The 11,656-nt window shown below is 31.7% G+C and overlaps 1 protein-coding gene across 1 annotated transcript; it reads left to right on the forward strand.

Annotated features, from left to right (window-relative positions):
• Window positions 1–105: 105 nt before the first annotated feature.
• On the forward strand, window positions 106–2,013 carry LOC145628599 (TLC domain-containing protein At5g14285-like). Its single transcript, XM_081680935.1, has one exon. The coding sequence runs from the start codon at window positions 943–945 to the stop codon at window positions 1,687–1,689; it is 747 nt and encodes a 248-aa protein (XP_081537061.1). The 5' UTR covers window positions 106–942; the 3' UTR covers window positions 1,690–2,013.
• The last annotated feature ends 9,643 nt before the right edge of the window (window positions 2,014–11,656 follow it).

The following is an 11,656-nucleotide window of genomic DNA, read 5'->3' on the forward strand; positions in this document are numbered from 1 at the left end:
TATTAGTTGACAACTACCTCAACCAACAAGTCTAAGTTCAATCAATCTGTAATGATATTGACCAAATAACCCTTATTACACTAATGAAATAACCCACGACCTTCATGAAATTTGATTGAGATTGGAGAAGATGGAACCCTAAAAAGGAGAAAATCTAAAAATTGGGGATTAATCGAAGAAGATGAATTGAAAAATAGCTGAAAAGAGGAAAGTGAAAGAGGAGAGATAACGTGATTTTGATTTATTTTTTTTTTTTTTTATTTTTAAAATTATGGTTGGCCACACCGTGTGGCCAGCCACATATAAAAGTTTGTGTATATAATAATCATATACGCAGTATAAAAATTTGTGAAGGTTGATGTGACCAATTACATATACGAATTTATAAATTTCAATTCTAATCAAACTTGTGTAAACCTTTATTAAAGATAAAATTAGGAAGGAAAGAAGATACTAAAAATAAGAAATAATTACAAGTTCAATTCTATAATAATTCTATCAAACTCATATGAATATATGATTGAAAGAGGTTCAATTTTTCTTTGTTTATTTATTTTTTATTTTTATTTTTATTTTTTGAGAAAAAAGAGGCTCAATTTTAATCAAACTTTTACGGAGTAAAAAGAATCCTTCAACGGGTTTTCACCATTATATCCCATCAAACTCTTAATCATAAAGTCGTCTCATTAGTCATTACCCTCTTCCTCTGTTTTAGACTCTTCCCTTAACCCCCCAAACCCCTTCTTCTCAGTTCTCACCCACCTTCGCCTTTCTCTCTCCTCCTCACTCCCATTAAATCAATAACTTCAATTCTTCAAATTTCACACCAAATTTCCCCAACAAATTCAAATTCAACAAAAAAAATCCCCAGAAAAAACCTAATTTCAAAATCCCCAGAAAAAACCCCCAAAACAACAAAAACCCCAAATCAATCAAATAATAATGGAACCCTTATCAATTCAACCGACCCAATCATCAATTCTACTATTTCTACCAATTTTTCTTACAATTTATTTAACTGGGTATTTCATAATCTTCAAAAATTGGCCCCCTAAATTCCGCCCAGAAGGTGCTAGCTGCTTCATCTCCCTCTTCCATGGCACCCCAGCTGCAATCCTCGCTATTTTCTCTCTCCTCAACAGCAACTCCTCTCACCAATCTTTCTTTTCCCAAAATACCCTTCTCCAAAACACGATCCTTGACTACAGTATTTCTTATTTCATCATGGATTTGACCCATTACCTAATTTTCTACCCTTCTGATCTTTTATTTATTGGGCATCATTTAGCAACTTTGTTCGTGTTCATAACTTGCCGTTATCTTGTTTCTCATGGTGCATTCTCCATCTTGGTGCTGCTAATTTTGGCTGAAATCACAAGTTTATTGCAAAATCTTTGGACTTTGGCAAATGCAAAAAGGGTAGAATCGGAACTTGCTGAAAAAATCTACTCTATTTTGTCACTCCCTTTTTATGTAATTTATACTGTTGCTAGGGTTATTTTAGGGCCATTATTTGTGTATAAAATGGGGTATTCTTATTTTAAAGGAGATGGGAATGGAATTATTCCAACTTGGGTTATGATTTCTTGGATTTGTGTTATTGTAACAGCAATAACAGTCAGTATTTTGTGGATATGGAATTTATGGGTGGAGTTGTTTAGACAATGGAGGAAGAAGAAAGTTCAATAAGGGTATAATTGTAATTTTACTTTCTTTTTTTTTTTTTTTTTTGTGCAAATATAAATATTAATGTAAGGCACTTTGGATTTTATATATAAATATAATTTGAAAAAAAAAAAAAAAATCAGGTGCTTTCATTTTGTTTTGGCTTTATTTGTATGGTTTTCAATTTGTTAATTGGTGTTTTGTGTTGTAAGTTGTGATTAATTATTTAATTTATTGTCTTTGTCACTTTTTGACTAAATCAACTTATAATTGAAGTACATTAATTAATCAAGTTTATGATGTTATCAAGTTATAGTGATGTTGTAAATGATTAAATAACTATATCGTGCTTGGTTTTTGAAAATCTCACGCTGAGTCGAGTAGCTTAGATTCACTAGTCATACCAATTAAAGGATAAAATTTCCTTAAAATCATACCAAGTTACTCACTCCCATCAATCCATCATATTATTATATAGTCACTTGGATTAGTTGCATTACTAGTACGTAGTATATGTAAAGGTGAAATGTATCTAATTTTTGTCTTTAAGCCAGAGTATCTTTAATTTATAAAGTAATCCCTATTATAATATAGTAAATTTGTTTATGTTATCTTATGTCTAAATGAGAGATAACCCTAGTATTTATCAAGTAAAAATAGTCGCCCAAGTTACTAACTAGACAAAAAACTAAGGGTTCGTTTGGCATCGCTGTGGTTTTCTGTTTTTTGGTTTTTTTGTATTTTAAAAGTATATTGTATATGTCACATAATGAATCAAAAAATATTTAGACTTATTAAAATAATGATAATTTTGAAAACTGACAACAGAAAAGTGGAAACACCTTTTTCTTGTTTCCTGTTTTTGGTTTTTAGTTTTCAAAAAAACAGGAAACTGAAAACTAAAAATGATGTCAAACAAACCCTAAATAACAAAAAATTAATTGGTTATCGATTGATTGAATCATTGAATGACATAAACATATTTGAAAATATAAGTTGGAAATCAATAGAGTCCGTTACGATTATAAATTTATGGTAATTTGATATGTCTAGAATTAGAAAAGTTTAAATATGGTGGAGAGATAAATACTCCGTATTATTTAGGTTATCTTTTGTGGGCTACAAATATTAGCAAAAAAATATCAATACAGCTTAAGCAACTAATAGCGACTTTAGCTTTAAAAAACATTGCTATACTAGTATCTATCAATCTATCATAGACTCATAGTAACATTAAACAGAGGAATTACTATGTTATTATGTTGGCCTATGATGTTGATTCAAAATTCCAATTGCCTTCTTAACCATGAATTTTTCTAAGCCAGTTGTAAACATTGCTATTAGCACAAAGAAAATGAGATCACGCAATTAATGCCATACATAAGCTTGTTGTATAAAAAAATAAAAAAATCATAGGCATATTCTTTTTTATGAGAACATAGTCTCGATTTTTCTAGTAGTACCATTATTTTTTCAATATTGAACCCACTATATTAAATTTCTCTTTATTGAAATATACTTTACTAGGTAGGAAAATAAACTTGCCTTTATTCTATACAACTTTTAGGTGATTTGCCGAAAAAGTTGGTATGATGTTTCATTATTTTTTTGTGAGGCGTGAGTTATGAGCTTATGACTTCACGAAAGTGGATAGGATTTAACTTCCATCTTTCTAGTGTTAACAGGTGGAAAATTTGTGGATTGCAACTATTTAAAGTTTAAATTTTGTAAATTACAATTATTTAAAAAAAATTTGTAAATTGCAGCCTAAAAATACTATTAAATTGTTAATTGCAATTTAATTCAATTTTTTCATCAATTTGTGTTTTATAAAATGTTTCGTCAAGGTTTAAGGGGTCATTATAACTCTGAAGAATCCAAATTAAGCTCGTAATTGACAAAAAATTAACGTAAGAGCCTTGTTTTCACGGCAAAAAATAGTTACACGAAAATCTATATATTATTTATACGCAAAACGAGCCACTTACGTAATTTTTTGCTAATTCCGAGTTAATTTAGACCCTTAAGATCTAAAATGACCCCTAAAACCTTAACGAAACATTTTTCGGCACGCAAATCAATGAAATAATTGAATTGAAAAGCAATTTACAATTTATTAGAGGGCGTTTGGTTCACAAACTGGTATGGGGTTGGAATCAAGAATGAAACCATAGTGGTATGGGTTTGGAACTTGATTCTTAGGGCCTGTTCCGATTGACTGAACTCAGCTGAACTGAACTGAACTGAGCTGAACTGAACTGAACTTATTAATTAGTGATTTTTAACTACGGATTAGTGATCTTTGATTATTTATTGATTATTTATTACTATACATATGTGTATATACAAATGTACATATTATTATTATTAATAATAATAATAATATTATTATTATTATTATTAATAATTATTGATGATTATTATTATTATTATTTATTATTATTATTATTATTATTATTATTATTATTATTTATTGATGATTATTATTATTATTTATTGATTATTATTATTAGTATTATTATTTCAATTATTATTGTTATTATTATTATTATTTATTACTTATTTATTATTATTATTATTATTATTATTATTGTTAATATTATTATTATTATTATTATTATTATTATTTATTATTATTATTATTATTATTATTATTATTATTATTGTTGTTGTTGTTGTTGTTGTTGTTGTTGTTGTTGTTGTTGTTGTTGTTGTTGTTGTTGTTGTCGTCGTCGTTGTAATAAGAGCTTAAAAGAATGAAATTTGGCTTTATATCATTAGCAATATCATTAGACGTAAATTAAGTGCTGAACTGAATTTCAACGGAAGAGAACAGACCCTTAATACCATATGTTTGGTATGCTTATGGAATGCAATATTTTTCTTTTATTTGATACCTAAAAGTATAGGAATGAGCCAAACCCACCTCCCCCCAAGGTATCTAAACCCCATACCTTGAGAGTTTGAGGTATGGGTTTGAAACTCTTAAAATCATAAAACAAACATAAGGTATGGGTTTAAACCATTTTAAACACATACCTTATACCATAATTATGTGAACCAAACACCCCTTTAGTACTTTTGAAGTGCAATTTGTTGTAGGGAAAAAGTCTAAAAGCTCAAAGTTATCCTTGTTATTTCATAATACTCCTATTAGTATTATGGAATCTCATATAGGTTCAAGTGGTTAGTTTTATATGAAATTTTTTATAAAAATGAATCCAATTTATTTATGTGGATTATAATAAGAAAAATGTATTTCTGTGAGATCGTGTTTGACTTAATTAATTCGATTTGTAGATTTATAAAGTCAATTTTTTTAAAAATATTTTTTAATAATGCATATTTGACTATATAAATTCTTAAATGTTCAATACAAACTATCTAAAGATCAAAACATAATTATCATTTGAAATAGTGCTTAGAAAGAGAAGAAACAAAGTTGCACCTGTTTGTTATATGGCTTATACTCCGTATCTTATTTGAACTTATTTTAGGAAAAAAAACTGCAGGTAAAATAAGGGAAAATTTGCAAATTACAGTCATTTAAAACTTGTATTTTGCAAACTGCAGCCATTAAAAAAAAATTGCAAACTGCAGCCCAAAAGTTGTTATAAATTGTAAATTGTAGCCTAATTTAATTTTTCATCAATTTGCGTGTTAAAAAATGTCCGTTTAAGGTTTTAGCGGTCATTTTAGATCTTAGGGATCTGAAGTGAGTGTGTAAATAATGCTAAAATCAAAACGTACAACAATATATAAACAAAACTAGCCTCGGTAGTTATTTAGAAAATTATGTACTACAATAATAGGTTATAGGATGTTTCCCTATTCCAAAAAAAAAAAAAAAAAAAAAAAAAAAAGGGTTATAGGATGCTTACAACGTAGTCAAGGTCTCAAGGAGATGGGAAACTTCCTTGGCCAAAATCAAGGCTGCAGAATTTGGTCTTAATTGCATTGGCAAGTCACTAAGCAACAAGATTATCATTAGGAAGATTTGCTGTAGTTTATTAACATACTTAGAAGCAACAATTACCGTCTGTCCTATCTTGGTTTTTTGGAGAAAGAAAATTATTGATTCTTCCATTACTTTGTAAGTTAAGTGCATATCTTATTGGCCGAAACCTCCAAAATTTCTCAATAAACGTGGATATTAACCTTTAATTTTGGAATTTTTTTTATTTCTTTTCACCCGAAAATAATAATTGCCGAAATGTTTATTATGGTCCCAAATACCTTATGGGAGTCCAATTGGCTGGGTGGAACCATCCAATTTGCCTTAAAACGACCAATTTACCAGTTTACAACTTGCACCGATTTCATTAACTCAAGCCTACCACGAACATTTATGACAACATATAATGATTATATATGGTTTCAAACGGCATTATTGATAGGTTGTCGTACACCTGTCAAAAATAAATTCCTAACAAAACCAACTAACAATATAGTAGGGTAAATAGGGTCGAATCCACATAGAGATGACTATTCAATCTAACTTCTAAGGTATGGAGAAACTAAACAAGTCACGAAATTGGGATAAGAAAGTAGTCTAAATTAAAAGAGGGATAAAATAATTAATAAAACGACCTAGGGTTATGGTTCACCATGCTTATAATTCTATTTCTATCAAACATCAATAACAATTCAATCAATCAATTATCTAGAGCAATTGCTAAGCCTACGGTCGGGTCTTAACGCTCTCAATTCAACATATGTAGTTCGGTCGCTAACATAATCAGAATTGCTAATTGTAGGTAAGCCTCTAAAAGTAAGATCTTTCGATTCAAACTCTTATTAACAAAAATTAATCAAACAATTGATCAGGTTGCAAGATTAACAATAAAACACTATCAATTAGAGAAATCAATAATCAAAATATTAAAATTATCAATCAAGATTCATAATATAAACATGGATTCCCAAACCCTAGAAATAAACTACTCAAACATGGAAGAAATAAACTAGATCTAAGTAATAACACATAATTAAATATAAGAGATATAAATAAAATACCTCAATGAATTGAAATAATAAACCCAAGAATCATCCATGGAAGAATCCATGGAGATGCCATGGGAAACTAGGGTTCAAGAGAAAACTCAAAAGAACATAAAATAACAAAAAGCATAAAAAGGCATAAGGGAAAGAGTATTTATATTATCCTAAAACTAATCTAAAAATAATTAAAGAAAAAAAGTAAGAAAATATAAATTACATAAGTTGAATTATTAGTGGACGATAGAAGATGACGTGGCCTGAAGACTTGTGACGATGTGAATGAAAAAGCTACTCGAGGCTTCAAGGCTGCTCGACCAATTTATCGATTTACAACTTGCACTGATTTCATTAACTCAAGCCAACCATCCACGAACATTTATGACCACATATAATGATCATATATGGTTCCAAAGGACATTATATGACCCCGAGATTTATCCCCTAGAATTTTAAGACTTTTTGACACTGGGTCCCAAAACATCAAAATTTTTGGAAAATGCGTGGATATTAAACTTCAATTTTGGAGTTTTTTGACTTTTTTTCGCCCGAAAATAAAAATTGGCGTAATGTTTACAATGTTCCCTAATACCCTCTGGGATTCCACCTGGCTAGGTGCAACCATCTAATTTGCCTTAAAACAGCCGAGTTATCGGTTTACAACTTGCATCGATTTCATTAAGTCAAGCCTACAACGAACATTTATGACAACAAATAATGATCATATATGGTTCCAAATGAAATTATATGACCTTGAAATGTATTCCCTAAAATTTCTAAACTTTTCGACACCGGACCCCGAAACCTCTAAAATTTCTCAAAAAGCGTGAATATAGACTTTAGTTTTGGAATTTTTTAACTTTTTTTCGCCCGGGAATTAAAATTGCCGAAATGCTTACCATGGTCCCCAATACCCTCCGGGAGTCCATTTGGGTGGGTGGAACCATCCAATTTGCCTTTAAACGGCCAATTTATTGATTTACAATTTGCACCGATTTCATTAACTCAAGCCTACAACGAACATTTGTGACAACATATAATGATTATATATGGTTCCAAACGGCATTATATGACGCCGAGATGTATTCTCTAAAATCTCAAGGCTTTTTGACACCGGGCTCCGAAACCTCCAAAATTTCTCAATAAGCGTGGATATACGCCTTCAATTTTGGAATTTTTTTACCTTTTTTTTCGCCCGGATATAAAAATTGGCAAAATGGTTACCATGGTCCCTAATACCCTCAGAAAGTCCAAATTTGTGGGTGAAACCATCCAATTTGCCTTTAAACGGCCAATTTACCGATTTATAACTTGCACCGATTTTATTAACTCAAGCCTACCACAAACATTTATGACAACAAATAATGATTACATATGGTACCAAACGACATTATATGACTCCGAGATATATTCCCTTGAATTTCAAGACTTATAGACACCGGACCCGGAAGACTCCAAAATTTCTTAAAAAGGTGAATATTAGCCTTCAATCTTTGAATTGTTTGACTTTTTTTTCACCCGTAATAAAAATTGACGAAATGTTTATCATGGTTCCTAATACTCTCCGCGAGTCCAATTGGGTGGTTGGAACCATCCAATATGCCTTTAAACGACAATTTACCGGTTTACAAATTGCACCGATTTTATTAACTCAGATCTACCACGAACATTTATGACAACATATAATGATTATATATGATTCCAAACGGCATTATATGACCCCGAGATAAATACCTTAAATTTTCAAGGCTTTTCAACACCGAGCCTCGAAATCTCCAAAATTTCTCAAAAAGCATGGATCTAAGCCTTTAATTTTGGAATATTTTGACTTTTTTCGTTCGGAAATAAAAATTGCCGAAATGTTTACCATGGTCTCCAATATCCTTCGGGAGTCCAATTGGGTGGGTTGAACCATCCAATTTGTCTTTAAAAGGCCAATTTACCGGTTTACAACTAACTTGCACCGATTTCATTAAATCAAGCCTACCACGAACATTTATGACAACATATAATGATCATATATGGTTCCAAATGGCATTATATGACCCCAAGATGTATCTCCTAAAATTTCAAGGCTTTTAGATACTAGGCCCTGAAACCTCCAAAATTTCTCAAAAAAACGTGGATATTAGCCCTTAATTTTGGTATTTTTTGACTTTTTTTTGCCCGGAAATAAAAATTCCCTAAATGTTTACCATGGTCCCTAATACCTCCGGGAGTCTAATTGGGTGGGTGTAACTATTCAATTTCCCTTCAAACGACCAATTTACCGGTTTACAACTTGTACCGATTTCATTAAATCAAGCCTACTACAAACATTTATGACAACATATAATGATCATATATGATTTCAAACGACATTATATGACCTCGAGATGTATCCCCTAAAATTTCAAAGCTTTTCGACACTGGGCCTCGAAACCTCCAAAATATCTGAAAAAGCGTGGATTTTAGCTTTCAATTTTGAAAGTTTTTAACTTTTATTCGCCGGAAATAATAATTGCCGAAATGTTTATCATGGTCCCTTATATCCTACGGGAGTTCAATTGGGTGGATATAACCATCCAATTTCCCTTTAATCAACCAATTTATCGGTTTATACTTGCACCGATTTCATTAAATCAAGCCTACCACGAACATTTATGACAACATATAATAATCATATATGGTTCCAAACGGAATTATATGATCCCGAGATATATCCCCTAAAATATCAATTCTTTTCGACACTGGGCCTTGAAACCTACAAAATTTCTCAAAAAGCATGGATATTAGCATTTAATTTTGGAATTTTTTGACTTTTTTTCGCCCGGAAAAAAAATTGCCGAAATGTTTACCATGGTCTTTAGTATCCTCCGGGAGTCCAATTGGGTGGGTGAAACCATCCAATTTGCATTTAAAAGACCAATATACTGGTTTACAACTAACTTGCACCGATTTCATTAACTCCGCCTACCACGAACATCTATGACAACATATAATGATCATATATGGTTACTGGAAAAGCATTATATGAACCCCAGATGTATTACTTAAAATTTCAAGACTTTGCGACACTGGGCCCCGAAACCACCAAAATTTCTCTAAAAGCGTGGACATTAATTAGCCTTCAATTTTGGAAAAATTTGACTTTTTTTCGTCCGAATAAAAATTGCCGAAATGTTTATCATTGTCCCTAATATCCTCCAGGAGTCCAATTGGGTGGGTGGAACCATCTAATTTGCCTTTAGACGACTAATTTACCGGTTTACAACTTGCACCGATTTACCGGTTTACAATGGCCTATTTAATTAACTTGCACCGAACCCAACTTGAACCGAAATTGACCCAAACCTGTTTTAACCCGTCAAAATCCGAATTTAACCCGACTTGTTACTAACCTGATCTGAATTCAACCCGACTCGTTCCTAACCCGACCCGAAATTAACCCAACCTGTTACAAACCCGACCTGAAATCAACCCGGCTTGTTATTGACCTGACCCAAATTAAACCCGACTTGTTATTGACACGACCCAAATTTTACCAATTCTATTACTTACCCGAGCCAAAAATTCAACCCGATCTGTTACTAACTCGACTCGAAATTAACACGACTTGTTATTGACCTGACCTAAATTCAACCCAAATTATTCCTGACCCGATTTCTAATCACCTTAAATGCAATTTAGACCACCTTATTATTGTTGATCAAAGCATTTTGTCTAGGGAGACCAAGTCGGTCCAGGCCAACAAAAGAAATTAGCATCATCCTCAAATTTAAGAGTTAAATATAGTATATATTTGTTGTATGGTCATAGGAGATAATTATCTTCCTAAATTATAGACTATAGTTCCCTAGTATATTGCCATACATATTATAGTCAAAGGAAATAATTAGCTTGATAAAAATGATAATTATCTATTTATAGTTAGTTGAACCCGAATATGATCTGACTTGAAAATGACCCGACCTGATTGTAACCTGCAAATTATTGACTTGAACATAACCCGACTTGAATCCGAGAATAACCTGACTTGGAAATGACCCAACCTGATTATAACTCGCAAATTATTGACTTGAACCGAACCTGACTTGAACCCGAGAATGATCCGACTTGAAAATGACCCGACCTGATTATAACCCGCAAATTATTTAGTTGAACCGAACCCGACTTAAACCTGAGAATGACCCGTCCTGTTCTAACCCGCAAATTATTGACTTGAACAGAACCTGACTCGAACCCGAGAATTACCCTAACCTATTTTAACCCGATAAAACCCGAATTAAACCCGACCTATTGTTCACCCGACTCGAATGTAACCCGATCTGTTATTAACCTGACCTAAACCCGATAAGAAGTATGACCCGACGTGACTCGACTCAAGCATGACCCAACCCAAACCAGACCCGCATAGGTCATGGAATTAATCCGAATTGACCCGACCCAAACTCGACCCGATTACTCGAATTGACAGCTCTACCAACAAGGCAACATTTAGTAGACTATTTTCAAGAATAACCCATCTTTTATTTTATCAAAGCAAACTTATTTTACACAATAGTATTATGAAGGGTAGATTAAACATTGAAAATTTGATATGAAGTACTAAATGGTAGAAAGAAAACCATTCCAAATCTAACAAATAAAAATAAAAAAGTTTATGGGTTGATTATTACTTGTGTAATTGTGTTAGATAACAATCATAACATCACACCAATGATGTGAGTCATGTGACCATAATTAGAAAAATCAATTAGCAAATAAGACTAGGCTATACATTATTGCCACTATTTTCACATGATAATTCTAGATACACTCGTACACATTATACTTATCATCTTTTCGGGAAGAAAGACAAATTAATTAAAGGCATACATTGTCAATTGAAAACTCATGCGAAAGCACAATCGGTTGGTAGACTTGGTACATAAGTAGTTAAAAGTAGTTGAAGTACTGGTGACTAACACACATTAATTGCAACATTAGAATCAATTAGTTAAGGTTTAGAGAA

Source organism: Chenopodium album, chromosome 4 (genome assembly GCF_948465745.1).
Source record: "Chenopodium album chromosome 4, dcCheAlbu1.1, whole genome shotgun sequence".
In the NCBI taxonomy this organism is placed as follows: Eukaryota; Viridiplantae; Streptophyta; class Magnoliopsida; order Caryophyllales; family Amaranthaceae; genus Chenopodium; species Chenopodium album.